This window comes from Panulirus ornatus, chromosome 10 (genome assembly GCF_036320965.1).
Source record: "Panulirus ornatus isolate Po-2019 chromosome 10, ASM3632096v1, whole genome shotgun sequence".
In the NCBI taxonomy this organism is placed as follows: domain Eukaryota; kingdom Metazoa; phylum Arthropoda; class Malacostraca; order Decapoda; family Palinuridae; genus Panulirus; species Panulirus ornatus.
Window position 1 is genome coordinate 58,222,504 of NC_092233.1, and position 22,900 is coordinate 58,245,403.

Sequence of the window (22,900 nt, forward strand, 5' to 3'; positions counted from 1 at the left end):
ACAACTGAAACAATGAATGATAATCAAAATCTAACCCAGCTGGGCAGCAAGTCAGACCGTGGCACTGAATAAAAAAAAAAGAGAGAGAAAGATCCAAAGAGTCGAGAAGTCTTTGAGCTGAGCGGACTAGAGAGCCGTGGTGGACAGAATGGTCTGCTTCCAGTGGCCGGCTGCACGGGGGAAGGAATATTAGAGTCGACAAGTCTCCCTGGGATCCGCCAGCCATCAGGAGAGGAAACATACGCTGGGAGAAGTCTTCACTACGGCTGGTTAAATCAATGCCAGCTGCCGCCCAGGGAAGGGAATTGGCCCAAGCCGGAGGGGACCACATACTGTGTGGCACATGCATACAAAGGCCCCGCTCCGGCAGCAGGAGCCATGAGGATTATATAAAGCAGTATGGCCCGAAAAAAAAAAAAAAATATATTATCTGTAGTTAGCAAAACCGACTTACATAACCTCTGTGCCTGAAAGACAAAAAGGTCTTAAGCTTTGGCACTTGTGCCTATGTAGACCCAACCACTTCGAGAGATTGAAGGTCTAATAACTAGGTTAATAGTTTATTCCAATCAAAGCCGACACAACCTTTGGGACTAACAGAGACACAATTTCTCGATTTTCTAGTCTGAATAAATCAAAACCCAAAAATCCTCACATACTGACTCAAAACTCCAGAGGTTATAAGTTCAAACCCATCAATACCTAAATAGCCTTTGAAATTTCCTTAACTTTCCAGTTTACATCCTTAAAACCCTAGAAACACACTAATTCCTTCCTAAACTGTCTAATTTACATTAAAACCCACGCAAGTCTTTGAAACGAATCAGAAACTTCTGAATTTTCGTCTGTATCTATCAAAAATCTGGGCAAATTGGGATCCTAAAAGACAAGGAAGTTATAAACTTTCTAGTATGAACCCAGAGACTTTAAACTCGCCTATAGATTCTACATAATGTCTTCCAAAGTCAAAAGAAAAAAGCTTCTACTTTGTGTCAACCAAAATAAAAGAAAATTCTTTGTGTCTACCAAAATCAAAACAAAAAAGCTTCTACTCTGTCTACCAAAATCTAAACAAAAAAGCTTCTACTTTGTGTCTACCCAAACCTAAAAGCCTCTACTTTGTGTCTACCAAAATCTAAAACTCAGAAACAGACTTACAGGAAAACTTCTAAAACTTCCTGGTTTCTACCTAACATACACAACCGCTGTAACTGACATACACGGGAAAGGGGAATCCTCCACTTAGAGAAACGAAAAAGAAAAATAATGTGATTATGAGATGATAGTGTATGAAGAGAGCCAGGAACACCTGCAGTGAATTATGAACTTGGCAAAACAGTTATGCTGCCGACAACCTTTAATAATCATGTCTGGCTGGCAGGTGTGGGAAAAAGATATGCGTGTGTGTGTGTGTGTGTGTGTGTGTGTGCCCCCATTTCCTACGAGCAGCCTTAAGGTCGAAGATCAATACGTACACCGTAACCCAACTAGTCAATGAAGTCAAGGTGCGAGTTACTCTTAATCAGAATCACCCCCCCCCCCCACCGACACACACACACACACACACACACACACACTCACACACACACAAACGAGATATGAAAATTAATCATTTGCCTGTGTATCTTTAATGTCTTGTGCGGCGGTCAGAGTTGCTTTAACGCGACTCTTATCACAGGTTCCAACCCTAGCTGCGGCAGTCGGTCCACAGTCAACCCCGCAGTTCATCCTCCCCTTGTGGTTTGTCATTAAATTGGGAATCCAAGTGAGGCGAGTATATATATATATATATATATATATATATATATATATATATATATAGAGAGAGAGAGAGAGAGAGAGAGAGAGAGAGAGAGAGAGAGAGAGAGAGAGAGAGAGAGAGAGAGAGAGAGAAATGAAAATGGCTTTGTCTCAGCTAAGGAAGAAAAAATCAAAGTTCGTAAAATTCTGAGAAATCTCTTGTGAAACAGCAGCCAAGCCTAGACAGTTTCAACGAAAGCAATGCTTGAAGCTAGAACAACGGAAGCACGATCGCTTCGTGTATATATATATGTAAGACTTTAAAAACCACCACAAAACTGTGTCGAGACTTCAACCATATATTCTGTTTTTTGGAGGCCACCATGACAGAGAACAATGGAAATGATCAAAAATGCCCAGATACCGTATCTAAATGAACATTTTTGTCAATGAAGCAAAACTGACGAGTAAAAAAATAATAAACATTAATAAATAAATAAATAAAATAAATAAATAAAAAATTACACATCTTCTAGTGTCGAGGAATCGCCTGCTGCCCAGGACCATAACAACACTTCAAAAACTCAAATCTTGAATCATTTCAGTATTAAACAATTCCTCGGATAAGACCTTAAGCTGTGCTCGAGATGATAATTCCCACTTCTGCTGGATGTACATAATTCAGGCAAATATCCCCGCCAGCCAGCTCCACGCTCTCCCCTTGACCTGTGCCCACTTCCAGTACCAATCAACTGTAATAGGATTCAGTTGCTGCTTCTACAACTCCACTCTATTGCCCTCGCCGCTGCCAAAGGTTATAGGAAACCTCAACGCAAACTTTTATAACCCGTGTAATATTTAGCGTTTATTAAAAATCTCCCGACGTTTTTATACAGTTATTGTTATTGTTAATATCATCACGCCCGCTTTTCTGTTGGTGCATTAAGTCTACAGAGTTCTCAGGATATTAAATTTTAATTTCTGTTTTCGTCGCTTTCATTCTAATGCTGGTACCTTACTCCTATACCTCTTAACCTAAAATAATATTCAATATCTTCTGTGCTTGACTTTTATCGAGGAAAAGATCAAATAAAGGAAGAAAATAAGAGAGATCCTTGTAGCAACTGTGAGATATCACACTCGAGATGGCTCATATGACAACACAATAATGGAGGGAAAGGACCTTAAGAAATCAGACAATATATATATATATATATATATATATATATATATATATATATATATATATAGAGAGAGAGAGAGAGAGAGAGAGAGAGAGAGAGAGAGAGAGAGAGAGAGCATGTGCTACACACATGAAAAAGATTTCAACTATTCGCAACTGAGCGCGCGGTAATCGAACCCAGCACACTAGACTATCATTTAGATGGCCTGGGTTCGAAACCCGCGCGCCCAGTGCAGAATATAAAGATACTGCTCCTCCTCCCTTCCAGGCAGCGTAAAGAACAAACGAACAGCCTCATTTGAACACATCTACTCTCTGACTGTTAAGAATATTATGATCTTATATATACTGTAGCTATGATGCATGTATCATACAATTAATACAATAATATAATATTATATATATACATATATATATATATATATATATATATATATATATATATATATACATATATGTATATATATATATATATATATATATATATATATATATATATATATATATATATATATATATATATATATATATTATCCCTGGGGATAAGGGAGAAAGAATACATCCCACGTATTCCCTGCGTGTCGTAGAAGGCGACTAAAAGGGGAGGGAGCGGGTGGCTGGAAATCCTCCCCTCTTTTTTTTTTAATTTTGCAAAAGAAGGAACAGAGAGGGGGGCCACGTGAGGATATTCCCTCAAAGGCCCAGTCCCCTGTTCTTAACGCTACCTCTCTAACGCTGGAAATGGAGAATAGTATGAAAGAAAAGATATATATATATATATATATATATATATATATATATATATATATATTATAGCTAGAGACTGAATGTGAACGACTGGGGCCTTTGTTGTCTTTTCCTAGTGCTACCTCGCACACATGAGGGGGGAGGGGGATGGTATTCCACGTGTGGCGAGGTGGCGATGGGAATGAATAAAGGCAGACAGTGTGAATTGTGTGCATGGGTATATATGTATGTGTCTGTGTGTGTATATATATGTGTACACTGAGATGTAGAGGTATGTATATTTGCGTGTGTGGACGTGTATGTATATACATTGTGTATGGAGGTGGGTTGGGCCATTTCTTTTGTCTGTTTCCTTGCGCTACCTCGCAAACGCGGGAGACAGCGACAAAGCAAAATAAATAAATAAATATATATATATATACACAAATTTACAAATCTACATATGCAAATATATCTATGGTTCTTAAACGAAATCAACTTCCTGATACACAAATGAGAAAGAATTTAAGGAAGACCATAAACTTGTCTGACCAAAGCAGAATTTCTAAAGTTACCATTCCCCTACCTTGTCAGCTACATATACATCCAGTGCAATCATATACAACTCAATTTCAACTTCAAACTTTCACTCTTCAGTCTCATTACGTGAAAAATCTTGATCTTCCTGTAAAAAAAACTATCCAAGTTTATTTTATCCTTAATCTTGTCTTCCTTCTGTAATGCTTATATATATATATATATATATATATATATATATATATATATATATATATATATATATATATACATATATATAGTCATCACGGGTACATCCATTCCACCTGAAAATTGCTTCAATTACAAATTTTCCCACAAAGAGTTGTGTTGGAGTTGGGCGCAGGTCGACTACACTAGAATGTTGTTATATTTATGTTAAAACATTCGCATGAAAATAATAATTCTCAATTAAAAGTTAGGAAAAAAAAATACAAATTATAATGAAACTTCCCAGCATGATCCGCGGGTAACCGCCCATTGCGAAGTTCGCCTACGAGGTGTGGAATGTGGGTCATGGTGGCCTGCTTTTGTTGGGATGCTGAAGCGCTCATCATGTTCCACGACACCAAGCGGCAGAGAACGGAACTCGGTCGTAAAACGTAACCATGGCGAGGACGCCCAGACAGCAGCCGAGAAACGGAGATGAGGCAAACCGAAATATACACGTTACATTCAAAAGGCGAAAAAAGGAGAGAAAACAAAGGGCCTGCATAGTTAATCACCCAATTGCACATACACCAACTGCATCGGCATCCAATTGGGAAGAGACAGGAAGAGTTTGCTTACATTATAATCACCCAATTGCACATACATCAATTGCATCGTCATCCAATCGGGGAAGAACCACCAAGAGTTTTGTTTACATTATAATCATCCTTAACTTGGCCAAGTATTACAGAACATGTATTGCTATACTTCTCAGTTCGTCACATCACAAAGGTAAAGGTATTCCTACACCTCCCTAGTCACTCGGAATGATCCAAGTCGCCTCTGGAGGAATGGTACGTTCTTCTGGCCTTTTGGTACCAAGTCGAGGGCATGGTACCCACGTCTTACCATCTCGGTCATGGCTCTCATCATCCGCTCGCTGCAAAATGGTACGTCACGATGGGGGCCAAACCACGCTCACCCGCCATCTTTGGGTCGCTACAAACATTACTTTCTTAAAACGTGTTGTTGTTGCTGTACACAAATTTTTAAGCCATTGCCCCCCACCCAAAAAAAAAAAAAAAAAAAATTCAAGTGCGCGCAAAGTTAGTTCACGCGCGCAGTCAACCATGCCACGAGAGGACTGAACCAATTCCCGTCACACACGTACCAGATCCTGCACGCACACGCGCGCACACACACACACACACACACACAGCATGTTGATTTTTCAAATCATTATCCTTCTTGGCAAGATGCCCAGCCTAGGAGAACCCCCCCATCCCCTCCCAACCATCCCCCCTTCTTCCCCCCCCCCCCCTCCCCCTCACTCTGCATTAAAAAGACCCTCTGTCAACTTTAACGAGCAGGGGACCCTGTTCGCACGAGTTGGAAAACGCTTAAAGATCATAATCGCAAACTGGTCGTCACCAACTTCTGAGACAAAAATATGAAATCAGAAAACGGCCGGACTAAAAAAGCTAGAAAATGAGAAAAAAAAAAAAACTGGACATTAAACTACTGGCAAATTCAAAATCCTTCAACTGTCATGAGTCAATGCAAGTTTTTCTTTCCCCCTTATCTCTGTGAAGGTTCTAACACGATCAATATCACATCCATTAAAAAACGGAAGACTAAGAAGAATTTCAATCTTTTATTTTCTAAAGTTGCTGTCATTCATACTTCACCAGCTATACCAACTCTACCACAACTGTACATCAGGGAAACTGATGAATATTACTTTACGTCAACTATACATCAAGGAAACTGATGAATATTACTTTACGTCAACTATACATCAAGGAAACTGATGAATATTACTTTACGTCAACTATACAAACAACATCAAATACATCAAGGAAACTGATGAATGCTAATATTCTTCATTTGATAATCATCCCCATGAAATTACTCTCGTCCAAAAGCTCAACTCTTAGGGAAAAATATAAAAAAAAAATTGCACTTTTCCAAAAAAAAGCTCCTCTCTTAGTTCCCATAACAAATGTTCTGATCTCGCTAGGAAAAGAAAAAAAAAAATCTGTAATACGTAAAGTTTGTACGAACCCAACTCTTACCTTTCACGTGGAGTCTGGCAATAAAGAACCATAAAGGTAAGAGATGTGAAATGATAAGATCTTTTACGTCGCTTATCTTAAGACTCACTCAAACTTGCACGGTAAAAAGGAGGAGGGGAAAAAAAAAAAAATAGGTGTATTTCCCTACAATCCTTAAGGAATTTTTTCCCCCAGAGGATCTCTTTCAAGGGGAATCCTACTACATCAAGCTTTGTGCACCTCACGTGGGAAAAAAAAAGGTGCACATGGAAAAATGGCTTCGAGGAGTTTACGACTCAAAACATGAGCGACAAATGACCTACAGCAAAATAGAGCCATTCCTCCTCCTCCTCCTCCTAGACCATAATATCAATACTCTGAGCAATTAAATCTGCATGAAGTAAATGGCAATCTTTATACTATTTTCCTCCAATGGTGTCCAGGAGGACGGTGCTCTGTTAAAAAGAAAAAAAAGAAAAAAACCTTCGGTGATCGCGGGCCAAACTGGGGGAATCATTATTCTCAAACAAACTTTTAACAGAATCTGTTCTCAAATTGGCAGAGACGATCCGGACACGGCTCCGGTGAAATGTTTATATAGCAGGATCACTTGCCTGTGCCAGCGCTCCGTGCCCATGGGACTGTAAAACCCCTCTCCTCTTGGTCCGTTGGCAGAACTTCCCTATAAAATGAACCCTGGGTTCATGAAGACGTCTTCACTACACGGAGGGAGTGAGGACAAACTTGTCAGGAGAATACGTACTAGAGCAACTCATCACCATATGTGTGGCAAGGCACTTGGCAGCCCGATCCAAAACCACGTAATACCCTAACATCACAATAAGACATGCGAACGCACAACATCCCAGCGACCCTTCGCATTCAGGTCTCTGTAGGTCAAGAGTCTTTGAAGAAGTAAATTATTTTACATATTTCCAAAGACATCAAACATTTCGAAATCCATTCACGTCACAGAGAATTTGCAGCTAAAAAGATAAAGGTATTATTCACTGGCGTGACAAAGCGTCAGTTTTAATCATTTTACACCTAAAAGTCAACAAGAAAGATATTAAGTTTATACTCGTTGAGTACAGTAAATGCCGACTCTTGTTCTTACACCAATATAAATCACTGTCGAGTATCATATGCTTCTAAGTACGTACGAACCCAATCATGTCAGTCCTCAGCTGACCATAGTGCGGTTTTCAAGGGGATATCATATCGCTGGGAGAGACTGAATTCTTGGTGAACCTGCCTTGCGGGGAATGGGATGGGATCCTCAAACAGGCCATGTCCGTCGACACAGGCTTTTGGCTTAAAACGCCCAGTATTTCACCATCAAGGGAACCAAGTGGGAGAGTTTACAATACATAAGCCTGACGTTTTAGTTTGGACGTGGCCGTGAGCTGGTCGTTAATTCAGCAACAAGGCCATAACTGTCCCCCGATACTAAACATGAATTAAAGGCAGCATGCTAGCTAATGTGTTTGCCTGCATTGCTAAACAGATTCTCGTAAATCATTCATTACAATCTTCCCACCTAGAACAATGGTCGTGACCTTTCCAGCCAGGGGTTTGGACACGAAAGGTTGGAAGGAGAAGGATGGCAGGCAGAACGCACTGCCAGACCAACATGGCAGGCAGAACGCACTGCCATACCAACATGGCAGGCAGAACACACTGCCATACCAACATGGCAGACAGAACACACTGCCATACCATCATGGCAGGCAGAACACACTGCCATACCATCATGGCAGGCAGAACGCACTGCCAGACCAACATGGCAGGCAGAACACACTGCCATACCAACATGGCAGACAGAACACACTGCCATACCAACATGGCAGGCAGAACACACTGCCATACCATCATGGCAGGCAGAACACACTGCCATACCATCATGGCAGGCAGAACACACTGCCATACCAACATGGCAGACAGAACACACTGCCATACCATCATGGCGGCAGAACACACTGCCATACAACATGGCAGGCAGAACACACTGCCATACCAACATGGCAGACCGAACACACTTGCCATAACAACATGGCTGACAGAACACACTTGCCAAACCATCATGGCAGGCCAGAACACACTGCCTTAACCATCATGGCAGGCAGAACACACTGCCATACACCATCATGGCAGGCAGAAACACACTGCCATACCATCATGGCAGGCAGAACACACTGCCATACCATCATGGCAGGCAGAACACACTGCCATACCAACATGGCAGGCAGAACACACTGCCATACCATCATGGCAGGCAGAACACACTGCCATACCAACAGGCAGAACACACTGCCATACCAACATGGCAGGCAGAACACACTGCCATACCAACATGGCAGGCAGAACACACTGCCATACCAACATGGCAGGCAGAACACACTGCCATACCAACATGGCAGGCAGAACACACTGCCATACCAACATGGCAGGCAGAACACACTGCCATACCAACATGGCAGGCAGAACACACTGCCATACCAACATGGCAGGCAGAACACACTGCCATACCAACATGGAAGGCAGAACACACTGCCATACCAACATGGATGGCAGGAACACACTGCCATACCAACATGGATGGCAGAACACACTGCCATACCAACATGGAAGGCAGAACACACTGCCATACCAACATGGAAGGCAGAACACACTGCCATACCAACATGGAAGGCAGAACACACTGCCATACCAACATGGATGGCAGGAACACACTGCCATACCAACATGGATGGCAGGAACACACTGCCATACCAACATGGCAGGCAGAACACACTGCCATACCAACATGGCAGGCAGAACACACTGCCATACCAACATGGCAGGCAGAACACACTGCCATACCAACATGGCAGGCAGAACACACTGCCATACCAACATGGCAGGCAGAACACACTGCCATACCAACATGGCAGGCAGAACACACTGCCATACCAACATGGCAGGCAGAACACACTGCCATACCAACATGGCAGGCAGAACACACTGCCATACCATCATGACAGGCAGAACACACTGCCATACCAACATGGAAGGCAGAACACACTGCCATACCAACATGGATGGCAGGAACACACTGCCATACCAACATGGATGGCAGGAACACACTGCCATACCAACATGGATGGCAGGAACACACTGCCATACCAACATGGCAGGCAGGAACACACTGCCATACCAACATGGAAGGCAGAACACACTGCCATACCAACATGGAAGGCAGAACACATTGCCATACCAACATGGAAGGCAGAACACACTGCCATACCAACATGGATGGCAGGAACACACTGCCATACCAACATGGCAGGCAGGAACACACTGCCATACCAACATGGCAGGCAGGAACACACTGCCATACCAACATGGCAGGTAGAACACATTGCCATACCAACATGGCAGGCAGAACACACTGCCATACCAACATGGCAGGCAGAACACACTGCCATACCATTATGGCAGGCAGAATACACTGACATACCAACATGGCAGGCAGAACACACTGCCATACCAACACGAAAATCTTCATCAACTTTGCCAAGATGGAAGACTCGGTACGGAAGTTCCAGCAAGAAGGAACAGTAGAGGCGAAAGTGGCTGTAAAACTCGGCAATCCAGGCAGCATATAGGTGTCTATCAACAGTAACCAAACTGAACCAAACATACAACTGCGTTCAGACATCTCGGGGGGTAACTCCGGTACACAGGTGGCCCTGAAAACTTGAAACATTTCATCACCTCAGATCAAACGTTTCCAAAAGCCTGGGAGAGGGTAAAGGTTACTTCCACAGGGGTTGTTACCCACGTCGCTAAGGTGGGGTTTCTACCATATATTGTCCTACAGTTGTCGTGATTCATCACAAATTACCTTCAACAATAAACAGTACCCTGGGCAACTTCACAGTCCTAAACTACAATCTTAATATACAGAGAATTCAATCATATCGAGTAGTTTAGCACCTTTATAGAAAAAAAATCTACAATCCTTATTTTGATCACCTCAGATCACATGATGAATGAATACAAATGAATACAAATACACAAGAATTCAAACAGTAACAGACCACTGGGTCACTTCGAGGCTCTTTGTGAGCGTGGAAGGTATTAAAAACTCACAGGTTAGTGTGGTGATTATATATATATATATATATATATATATATAAACTTTACATCGTCAGGATATTTTCAAACTAGGTCACCTGCAACGCGTATCGAACAAAGTCTCCTGACGCTGATGTTTAAAAGGATCCCAATTATTCATGGCGTCAGTGACAAGGTCTGTACTAAAGTTCCGGCCACTGCCAGGCTCCTGACCTGACCATCAAGTCATGAGAACACACCATGTGGATATAACAGGAATATGACATGACAATCATATAACCAGGTCATGAGAACACACCATGTGGATATAACAGGAATATGACATGATAATCATATAACCAGGTTATAAGAACACACCATGTGGATATAACAGGAATATGACAATCATATATCCAGGTCATGAGAACACACCATGTGGATATAACAGGAATATGACAATCATATATCCAGGTCATGAGAACACACCATGTGGATATAACAGGAATATGACATAATAATCACATAACCAGGTCATGAGAACACACTATGTGGATATAACAGGAATATGACATAATAATCACATAACCAGGTCGTGAGAACACACCATGTGGATATATATATATATAACAGGAACGTGGATATTACAGGAATATTCCGGGAGACAAAAAAAAATTCCCTACCAACAGACTTGCACAAGCTTTATTGTAAAAGCCTTAAAAGTATCGAACTTATCTTTTCAAAATCTAGTAGGCCAAAGACCTTTTTTTTAAGACTTTTCATGCACTTTACCTACCAGTGAAACTTGAATAGCTTACCATTAACTTGTCCAAATCACAGCAAAGTGAAATGGCTTTCTTGTTTGATACATTCTAATGTTCTTTGACTAGACTCATAAGTCATCTAAAATGATTTTTCTGGCACCGCGACTGTTCTGGGGTTAGGACAGTTTCCAACGGAGGTTACAAACTTATATAAACATCAAACGAAGAGGTTCTTTGTCTTCTGCATCTCTATCAAAAATTCATGTTCTTTACACGTATTCCTCAATGTATAACATACATACACTTTAGAATTTGTATATATCTTTCCCTATACATACTCTCTAATCACACATACACATTCTCTCTCTCTCTCTCTCTCTCTCTCTCTCTCTCTCTCTCTCTCTCTCTCTGCCTGCTTGAAGTTACACAGCATGTGAAGTTGTCTTCCACGAGGTTATATATATATATATATATATATATATATATATATATATATATATATATATGTGTGTGTGTGTGTGTGTGTGTGTGTGTGTGTGTGTGTGTGTGTGTTTTGGAATGAGGTTACTAATATGCAAAAAACAAAAGAACAAATGGGAACATCGGTGAACGGTGCACTCGGGGAAGTGGTAACAGGTAGTGACGAAGCGAGGAGATGGAGCAAGTATTTTGAAGGACTGTTGAATGTGTCTGATGACAGGGCAGCAGATTTAGGATGTTTGGGTCGGAGTGGTATACGTAGAGTCATGGGTGAAGAGAGGTGGTGGTGAAAGCTTAAGTCTAGATGGAATATGGCAAGACGGCTGGAGTGGAAGGTATGGTGATTGAACTGGTTAAGAATTGGGTTTCTGTTGTTGTTGACTGGTTACTTAGGTTTCACAATGCATATATGGATCAAGATGAGGTGCCTTAGGATTGACGGGATGCATGTACAGTACCACTGTATGAAGGCAAGGGGAATAAAGGTACAAGTTTGTAGAGTTTATCTGGCAAGTTGATAGAGAGGGTGAGGGTAAGTACAGAGCATCAGACTGGGGAGGAGCAGAGTGGTTTCAGAAGTGGTAGAGGATGTGTGGATCAGGTATTAACTTTGAAGAATGCGAAAAATATTTTGAAAAAACATATGGAGTTGTGTGTAGCATGTATGAATCTGGAGAAGGAAAATGATAGGGTTGATAGAGATGCTTTGTGGATTGTATCAAGAATTTATGGTGTGGAAGGAAAGCTGCTAGAAGCACAGAAGCTTTACATATATAATAATAATAATAATATAATATATATATATATATATATATATATATATAATATATATATATATATATATATATATATATATATATATATATATATATATATATATAATCACATTATTGCTCGAGAAATCCCTTCTATGGAGCACCCGCAGGGCCCAAGAGGCTACCCTCGTCCAGTGGTGGGCGGGAGTATAAGACTTGTGTGATGTGCCTCTGTGAGAACCTAGAGCTACGTTCCAGTCTTCAGTCCGGCAGTGGATCTTGGGTACGACAGGTCTTGCGGTAAGACGAGACTACGTTTGTAATGCTCCAGGGATGGGTAGTACCCCGAGCGAAGGCAAGAAACTGTAACTCGTGCATGTCTGGGGAGCGTGGTTTCAGTCAGGTGTACATCTGGTAGAGTGGTGGTGAAAGACTAAAAGTTGGGAGTGTGGTGTGTCAGTGTTTGTCAGGTCTTTCCGGCTTATTCGTTATGAATGTTTATTGGGGTGGGAGGGAGGAGGGTTGGGGGAGTAGGGGTGTGGGTGTGTGTACAGGTTGTTGAAATGTGGTGTGGGTTGTTTTACTTCTTGGGTGTTCGTGGACTGAATGGTTATTAAGTTGATTGGATGTGAAGGGTTTAACACGGGTCTACAGAACTGACTGCCAAGCATATTTAGGGGGAACTGTACTGGGATCTTTTTTGTTTGTTTCCTTAACAAAATCTTAGTGTGTGTGTGTGTGTGTGTGTGTGTGTGTGTGTGTGTGTGTGTGTGTGATTTTTTCATTATCTTGCCTATGTTTAGGACACCAACCACCTGCAACGATCTTACAAATTCAATACAAGACCTCTCCATCCATGCAAATGACATAAGGAAAACCTTTAATACTTTTAACACTTTCTCCTCAACCTTCCTACACTCACACAGACATACACTCATCAAACTTGACCTACTATCCCAACCAGTGGACGTAGCCAGCTTCCCAAGAGCTGAGTGAGCCTCAGTGAAGGGGAGCCAGGCTAAGAAAATGAGCGGATATATATATAGAGAGAGAGTGGTGAAACGTAATACAAAAAAGAATACCAAGAAAAATTCTGCTTTACGAATCCAGTGTAAACAGATACTGATTTCCAAGCTCGGTAGCGACATCCTAGCTTATACCACATCTTATCAAAGTACTTTTCCTAAGAAAGGCAAGAGGACTTGAACACAATCACTTCTTAATCAAAATTTACGAGAAGAGTGTTCAGAGGAACACTAAAGTCGCCTGCAGTTGCAGCAGCATTTTTTAAGCGATCAAAAAAAGAACAAGAAGTAACAAAAACCAAAACTTTTTTCATAAAGTTGAACTGCTGAAGACGAATTCCAACCCCCCCCCCCCCCCCCCACGTTTATGAGCCAGGTTAAACGTTTCAGTGACGTGCATACCTCAGACAAAATCCAAACCAGAATTATGGGTATTGTATCATCCAATTTGCCAGATGCCGGGAAACAACAACTGCATAAAGCTTGGCAAGCATATGATTTAGACTTTTCAAGCTCTAGCCAAGGCAGGCAGCAGTTTATGGCGACATGCGCAACGATGGACGATGGATAAACATGTATGAAATGGACGAAGACGGTGGGCAGCGCAACACAATAGGATCTGTGTTGAGTTCGATGTTCTTGAATTTATGAGCGACATCATGTTCCCCGTTAAATATCCTTTATCATAAGGGGAATAACTCACGACCTAAATCCAAAGCCAATCAATTCTTAAAATGCTGCTATACAACTGCAAAACGTTTCGAAAACAAAGGTGGAATTTTCTTAAAGGTTATAAGCCTAAATAAGATCCAACATTAAGCTTTTTTTTTTTATCTAGCCTATATCAACATAACTCAAGCAAAATCTACACCAGAGTTATGGGTCACATGCCAAATCAGTTTGCCAGACGTCATGTAACAACTGCACAAGGTTTAACGAGTACCCTGATATAGATTTTTCGAGGCTGAGCAGCAGGCAGGTCAAGTGCAACTCCCAACGGAGGGACGGACGGACGAAGCGATCACGAAGTGTCTGTCCCAGTTACTAAAAGCGACGACATAAGAATCACACCAGCGTAAGTCGTCACCTCCACAACAAATCCTGGATCCAAAAATACATGTCCCATCCTGGAGACAAATCTTTCAGTTATACTGCAATCAAGGATGATCGTTGGAAGGAGCAAAAGCCCCCCCACTTAAATTTCATATTGCACACAAGGTATATTCACGATCACAGTTACTTGTATTTTAAAGTTTTAGTAATTTTCATCAAAGCTATAAAACTATTTGAGTACACGTATCACATTCTTATTGTTAACTTGCATAGCAAAAGCTGATCTACATACATTTTACCACCTCCCCCACGAAAACATTTCTCTGGGCCCCAGATTTAAAACAAAAACATTAAGACGGAAGAAAAAAAAAAACGCAGCTACGAAAGGGCCATAAAAAAAATCACATGATCTTAGGACACAAACATCCCATGTAGTGACAAACTGACAGTAGTACCAGACAGTGGCAAGGCAACCACAACCCTAACTGTCCCTTCCTTCGAGTGGAGATAACTAAGAAATGTCAGTAAAATGAAATTAAAAAAATAATGAAGTTTTAAGCATTTCTAGAATAAAATTCTACTGGGGAAATTCTATCAAAATTCTGTCACCACGATTAAAAAGTTTATCCTATTCAATCATGGATACTTTTTTTTTAATACACAAAAGCGGAAAAGGTAAAGGTACAGCTACATAAGAGAAAATTGTGCGTCTATTTCAGATTCACGTTAAAACTAGCTTTGAAAAGTGGCTACTCATGCTGAGATTTATGCGGTTCGTAGTAATTACAAAATGGAGATATATTCTTCTGTATGTTAATATGGAGATACGAGTAGTTGTAAAAATGTCGAGATAAAAGTAAGTACACGCTTGCATAAAAGATCAACAAAGACTACGCTTGTAAAAAAAAAAAAAATCAATAAAAGATCAACAAAGACTATGCTTGTAAAAAAAAAAATCAACAAAGACTTGGCTTGTAAAAAAAAAAAAAAATCAGTTTATGAAAACCTCACCTAGCTTCCAAAGCAGTTTAGGGTTTATCTTAAATTTCAGTATTCTACTCAAAAATATACCAGTCGTGCTCACGAAAATAACCGAAAACATGGCGCCACCTGTAAACAAACAGATGACAGTGCAATCATCGGCAGGAGACGAATGCTCATACACTTCTACTTTCTATTCGGGTACCAGATGAGGTTTATATTAGTTTCACAACAGTACTAATCCACTTTACGTAAATCAACCTACCATTCATTAAGTTACATGATCGCCTGAATCGATATAGCTAAAATAAAAAAATTGCTCCAAATCATGCTCAAAGGTATTCATGCAATCACAACGAACAACATAAAACACAAGTAACTATTTTCCAAAGCAAATTTCGATGCGAAACTAAAACACATTTCAAACGGGAAAATCTTGTATAAAACAAACTACTCGGGAAACAGCAAATTTCAGCAGTACAACAAGGTATATCCATTTCCCTGCCACCATACATGTAACAGTAAGATGCACGATTTTCAGCAATCAACTTCCTTTCCAAAAGTATTTGTATATGTTTATGATGGCCTCATTATACAGCTTCTACTAATAAACTGGATGTAATTAACCACATACGAACTACATGAAATACAGAGAAAAAGGAGGGGACAACAAAACGCATTTAGGCCCCAACACTAATGGTTCTATTGGCCTAACTGAAGACATTTACCAGTTTCAGTGCTTTCTACTCCCAGCGAACAGGCTTTCTTTCATTGTCTAGTGTCAACAAGTGAACCCCCCCCCCCAAAAAAAAACTAGTTGAAAAAATCCTTGCCCTTGGACAATCAAATCTGACACTAGATATTGTTCTGTCAGTTTTCGTACGGTATACAACGGGATATTCTACCCATAAGCCTAAATGTTTAACAGAAAAAGAAATATAAGACCGCACTATAAAGAACCACAATCACTATGTAAATCTCATGTGCCACACCTAAAATATTAGCTAAAGCCAACACACATTACATAATCTTCAAAAACTGAAAGTACATGTTAACCTTAAAAAAAAATTACAGCTGCTTTCATAATGTTCTTTACCCATGGAGCACGTTTTTATACATCCATCATACGGATGCTAAGAAAATATCCTGATGTTACCAGAGTGAATCATCCATGGGCAATGATCTCGCTGTGTAAACCATGAAGAGGACTTCCGTACTAAAACATGTTGGCAAATGGAATCATTCAAACAAACCTAGAAGTTTCTCAACTTTTAAGGAGCCATCCACAAGTTGTTTACGTGTCATCACCACCAAGGCAACTTACCCGTACACTAAACAACCCCTCGATAAACTTTCACTGAACAAAAACCTTCTGTTAATGAATCAACACAAACAGTTTCACATCACCCATACGATCAAGAAATATATAACAAACTTCCAACAAAGCAATCTTAAACATTTATATAAACTATGTTCAACAAAATTATCAATCATGCCTTTCAAAGATAAACATGTTTTAAAGAACGATAAACAATACATAAATGGCCAAGGGCATTGGCAAATAATACTAATACTAATAATAATAATAATAATAATAATAATAATGAGCTGTCCAAGATGACTATCAACTTAAGTTACATCCCTACAATCTACAAAATTACCGTAGTCAAGTGGATAAAATGAACTCAATACTGAATGACAGTCAAGTGGATAAAATGAACTCAATACTGAATGACAGTGCTTTACGTAAGCACTTGCCAAGCCAGTAATACTTCACCCTCGCCATGGCCAGCATTTCTCGATGCTCACAACGTGATTACATGAATCTACGTTACAATCAAAGTGCTTTCTTTACACGCACACACACACTATATACATTATATATTTATATATATATATATATATATATATATATATATATATATATATATATGGTCGTTATCTCTAATCATTTACATGAGATATATTACGAGAGCACTCGATCCTTTGCGTTTCATTTTCCTGGTGGATAATAGCTAACAGCATATTGGTGAATCACGTGTTCTTTTGCGACTTATCTGCTGCATATATGTATGTTGCTGCCAAAAACAAGTGTTGCGAATTACAAACGAGTTCTTGTGTGTTATGGACAATCTGCTGCCTCCTGCAAACCATGACAAACATATCAATAGCAATTATTAGTTAATGATACAAGCAAACTTTAATATTACAACACAAAGTGCCTCAGTTTTCAAGTCAGGTCCTGTCAACAAATCAAAACCTTCACAGAAACTAACTTAAAACATTTAACACTGAATACGGAAACTTCTGTTACAACTCTATCAAGAGAATTCTTCTTACGAGCAGAAATCAACAAACTTATAATCAACGAATATCCTAAGCATCTTACGACTTGGCATTAATTTAAAATCAAAACAGCTTACGATTTCAATCAAATCTGCATCACTGAAAACAACCTCCAAACCAATCAAAACTGCGTGCAACTTACAATTTCTATTAACACAGCATCCAACTTGTAATCTACATGGCCTACAACATGCAATCAAACGGCTTATAATTTAATTCAGTCCAGCATCCATCATGTAATCAAAACATTCAACTTGTTTTTAAAATCCAGAACCTTGAACATGAAATTAAAACAATTTAACTTACAATCAAAACAGCTTAGAACTTTTGAACATTTTTAAAGAAGCGTTGTGTAATCACACAGCCAACTTACAATCAAGTCTGTGGTTATAAACTTTAGGAGTGTAGCGATTCCTCCATCATCATCATCAATGAAAATTATATAAATCGATTCATTGTTGTTGATAGAGCTCTGTTCCACCTGTGGTGATCACTGAACGTTATTATGATTGGTTAATCTTAATGAGATTTCTTGTGTTCATATTTTTTAGAAAAGTTGACAATGGCACTCCCATCCTAAGATAACCAACCAAACTAATACTTTACGTTTTGTAGAGTAATCATTGCAGGTGGAATAGTTCTACTGACTGTAGTAAGTCCACTGACATTTACCAAACTTGTATGCATTACACTAAAGGCGTGCTTGAAATAAATAATTATAGGTCTCTTCTACAACTTACAATCTCAGTGAAATCAATATCCAACTTAAAAAAAAATAAAAGTACTTCAACTAATAAATAAAAGTACTTCAAACTTACAATAAATTTTGATCAACCCAGCCTCCAACTTAACATAAAAACAGGTACAATTCTAATCCAACAAAGCCTCCCACTTAATCAAAACAACCTCCAATTCTAATCAACTTAGCATCCAACTTGTAATTAAAACAAGCCTCTAACTTGATCCAAACAACCTCCAGCTTGTAATCAAAACAGCCTCCAATTCTAATCATCCCAACACCAAACTTGCAATTAAAACACCCTCAAAGTTACTATCAAAACAGCCTATGGTATTCAACAACACAGCATCCAACTTGTAATTAAAACAACCTTAGTTTTCAATCCACCACCGAACTTCTACTTTAAACATCCTCGCCACTTACAATCAAGGAATCACAACAGATGCATAGCCTCAATAAATAAATAAATAAATAAATAAATAAATCCTCATGAAACTCTTACACAATACACCTGCAAGGAACTTATAATAATAATAACATTCTGTAATCTGCAACTTAACAAAAAAAATATATTTAGACAAACATAAACACAAACATGAACCATAGATATACACAGTATACAACTAGACAAGACCATATTTGGTAATCAAACTTGCTCCTTCTCAAGCACCAAAATTACTCCGTCTGTAGCGACATCTATGATGGACATTACATAAAATCTGGACATTTTGTTAATTTCGTCACGTAAGAAAAGAAAAGACGTAATATAATCACCTCAATCAGTGACGACACACCACACAACTGTCACTACATATCTTGATCTAATCTAATTTTCTCTTATTAGAATATACATTTCAAATGAACCTAGAAACTGAAACCGTATTTGTATGTCATTCTAGAGTCGGTGTAGCCTTAGAAAACTTCCCATCTCGTGAAAAAAAAAAAATAATTTCTTAGACGACTTGGGCTGGCCACCCCCGCCCAAACAGGTGGTATACGTTCTCGTTACACTTAGCAAACTACGCAATTCCTCCCGCGAGACGATCAGCGTCTCTAACCTGGCTTTTGTGCCTACCACCATTACCCTGGATGGTCGGTGTGGCTGGAGGAGGCAGCCATGGAGGGCCAGGCTGGGTGGTGGTGGCTCTAACCTTAGGCAACCCGGCACCCCACCGCCTCCCCCTCGCGCTGCGCCCACTTTCCCGCCAACCTTATAACACCTTATTTACCGACTCCTTCGACGTTCTACTGTGGTAATGGAGGCTAGGCAGACTCTCCCTGACTCCCTGAGAAGGAACACGTGTGTTGCACGTGGTGGGTGGGCGTCTGTATGGCGGGAAAGCCCAACACATGGGAATGGGGTGGATAGCTAGGGTTAGGCATGGCGCGCAAGATCGATATGATCATGTCGAGGCCGCTCTTTCTACCCTCTACACTCGTTCAGATTCTACTCACCAGTAGCTGGAGGCTAGAGTATCTTCAGACGGGGTTTCCCTAGAAAAAAAATAACTTAATGAAACTTAGGAAAAAACAGCCAGGCCCGTAGTAACGAGCAATGCTGCACTCAGACCGCGCGCCAACTAAAGTGACAGCTAATGGGTAACTCGCGGCCTCCGGACTCCAACAACTGTGTATCCCTACGCCATCTTCCCGTCCCTCTTAATGGACTCTTTCAGCTTGACCTAAGTTGATCCGTGATGTCTAGACATCCATATAAGTGCTCACTCATCTTAAAACTTGCCATGGCTGGAAAGGGAGTGATTTTCTCCGTGCGGTACTCGTTACATGAGCGTAGAGTGGTGGAGGTTCCACGGCACGCCAGTGGCTCGGGAAGGCGCGAAATTCAATAATTACAAGGGCCAGGATTGATTGCCTCATAGGTGTATCGTCCGCCCTCTACGCGAATATCCTGTTATTTTAGTGTAATGGAGCCTACGTGGACGCCGAATGGGGTCCACTAGGCGGCCTAAGTGAGTGTCATTTATGATAGAGGTGGTGAGGTGTGCTGGGTGAGGGTCCGGGCGAGGAGTGCACGCGGACCCGTCCTCACGGAGCAGTTGGCTCGCCCAAACAAACATTTACCATGGCTGACTTCGACTCAGGTCAGTGAAACTAGCGCTGGTTGTGGCCATCACTGCAGCCCGCTCGTTACGGCATGCAACCGCTTCTAAACACTTCTAAATCACCATTCCTCCTACTCTCACCTTAAAGCACCTTTAGTCAACAACTTATCGGAAACCCTCCCCCACCGATCTTGATCGCGTAGTCATAGTTGGCATATATGATTGTCAGGTTAGTTGGACTAGAATATTCTATGGCGTCTGGCATGATTGTCATGCAAAAGCCGCTTCGGCACTGCTCATGCACATGACACAATTACCGCGGGAACTTTTGTATACTAACACTGACAACACTGGCAGGTTAGTTTGATTTAATGATTCTGTTGACCGTGATGCTGAATGTATAACTAGGCAATAAATTAGTTAATGAAAGTATGAGCCTTTAAATCATCCAGTAAACACATATATGTTTAATCATTGGACGGTCAAATGAAGTGCGTATGTGTATATGTATATGATTTTTATTCATACAAGGCTTCGCATTTTTTTGGGAGGGGAGGGGGGATTAGGAGAAAGGCTGGGATGAATAACCTTATACATTATTTTCATCAAAACAACATTAGTACCTTGGACTATTAGAATAACTAGATATGTCAGTATCATTCATTATTTAAGGACAAATCCTTAATTAATGAGGCAAAGGTAATTACGTCTGAGCTTTACTGTAAGGATTCTTATAGAGTTGTATATTAATATTATCAATATCTTGCTGATATTGTAATGAACATCATTATTTCAATATCTCTGCTGATGTTATAATGAATATCATCAGTTATTCTTTTTGTTTTTGTTATTTGTATATTGTTTGTCTTTACATTTGCTCCTTGATTGTCCTTACAATTGTTCCTTGATCTACAAATATTGTCTTGACAAATTCATTGTTACGTTTATTCTCATAATTTGTGTCAGATCATTGTGGTTTGAATTGTTGTTATCAATATTACTCTGAAAATCACTCAATTGTTACGACCATTTTAAAGGTTTCGTATGAAAATAATACATACATACATACATATATATATATATATATATATATATATATATATATATATATATATATATATATATCACAAGCTTGATATTGAATGGATAAGTTGTATATAATTAGTACAGAAAAGGAGATTCCAGAGAGACAAATCCTTGCATGAAGTTGAGGAAAAAGAATAGTTTTAATGGCACAAAATAGCTTACGCTGACATTACAGGAGGTTAGCAAGTAATACTGAAAGACCTGTATGATTGTGATGTGTTTGGTAAATTATTTGCCAGCGGATTGAAAAATGACATCGCATCACTCACAACAACCATTGCAGACTATGAAGGTAAAATTTGCTTAAAGATTATACAAGGAGAGAGGTGGAAATGCTACGCTATAGCGTTGGCCTTGATGATAAAACGATAAACGTTATCAGTTCGGGAAGAATCGTTGGTTTTATCAAGGAAAATAATTCAAGCAAAACTTTAGTTTGCATTAACACTAGATACTTTATATATATATATATATATATATATATATATATATATATATATATATATATATATTTTTTTTTTTTTTCTTCTTCTTTTTTTCTCATACGCTTAAAATAGTGATTAAGTATGTATACCATGAATGCATCCAAGCTCTCTGTTGATCCTAGTTATCACAGACTAACCCTACTTACACAATAATATTATTGATTATCATTAATCATCCAACAAAATCCCTAAGTAATCGGTACTTAGCAAACAAAAGCAACTCACATGTAAATATAGATAGGCTGATCCACCCTAACGTCGCCTACACCATCGTGCTTCCATCTCGAGCGCTTATATAAACACTGACGCCAGACACTTGTATAAGTATTGTGTTATTATATTTTTGTCTGATTTATTCGCTTTTTTTTATGGCTGTGAGTAATGGCGAATGAGGCTATATAGAGGTCCTTGTCTACGGCCGAATGAGAGCGTGAGGGTTGTGTAGATTAGGATAATGAGGTGAGGTGAGTGATGGGAAGACAGCCTAGCACATACTCGTGGTAAATATATGGCCCAGCACGTGCAGTCGCGTTGAGGGAAATGCAACCCACACTTTGCAGCTGGTGATGGGTGTACACCCTGCACGTGCACTGGTGATGGGTGTACAGCTTCCACATGCA

At 39.9% G+C, this 22,900-nt stretch overlaps 2 protein-coding genes across 4 annotated transcripts in view; one reads left to right on the forward strand and one right to left on the reverse strand.

Annotated features, from left to right (window-relative positions):
* The window catches only part of LOC139750975 (ELAV-like protein 1), a 252,264-nt gene that overhangs the window by 210,408 nt on the left and 18,956 nt on the right, over positions 1-22,900 (reverse strand). Inside the window, exon 1 of one of the 3 annotated variants that reach the window (XM_071665960.1) lies at positions 20,388-20,561. The exons of 1 other annotated variant lie outside the window; for it this stretch is intronic. The gene's annotated coding sequence lies outside the window, so the exon portion shown is untranslated. Of the gene's footprint in view, positions 1-20,101; positions 20,261-20,387; positions 20,562-22,900 lie in introns of those variants that run through there. One more of the 3 variants, XM_071665957.1, reaches the window with a different exon arrangement.
* LOC139750974 (uncharacterized) overlaps positions 20,578-22,900 on the forward strand; it is a 510,084-nt gene continuing 507,761 nt past the window's right edge. The window contains 1 exon segment of the mRNA XM_071665953.1: positions 20,578-20,748. Coding sequence (XP_071522054.1) covers positions 20,730-20,748 — 19 coding nt within the window. The 5' untranslated portion in view covers positions 20,578-20,729.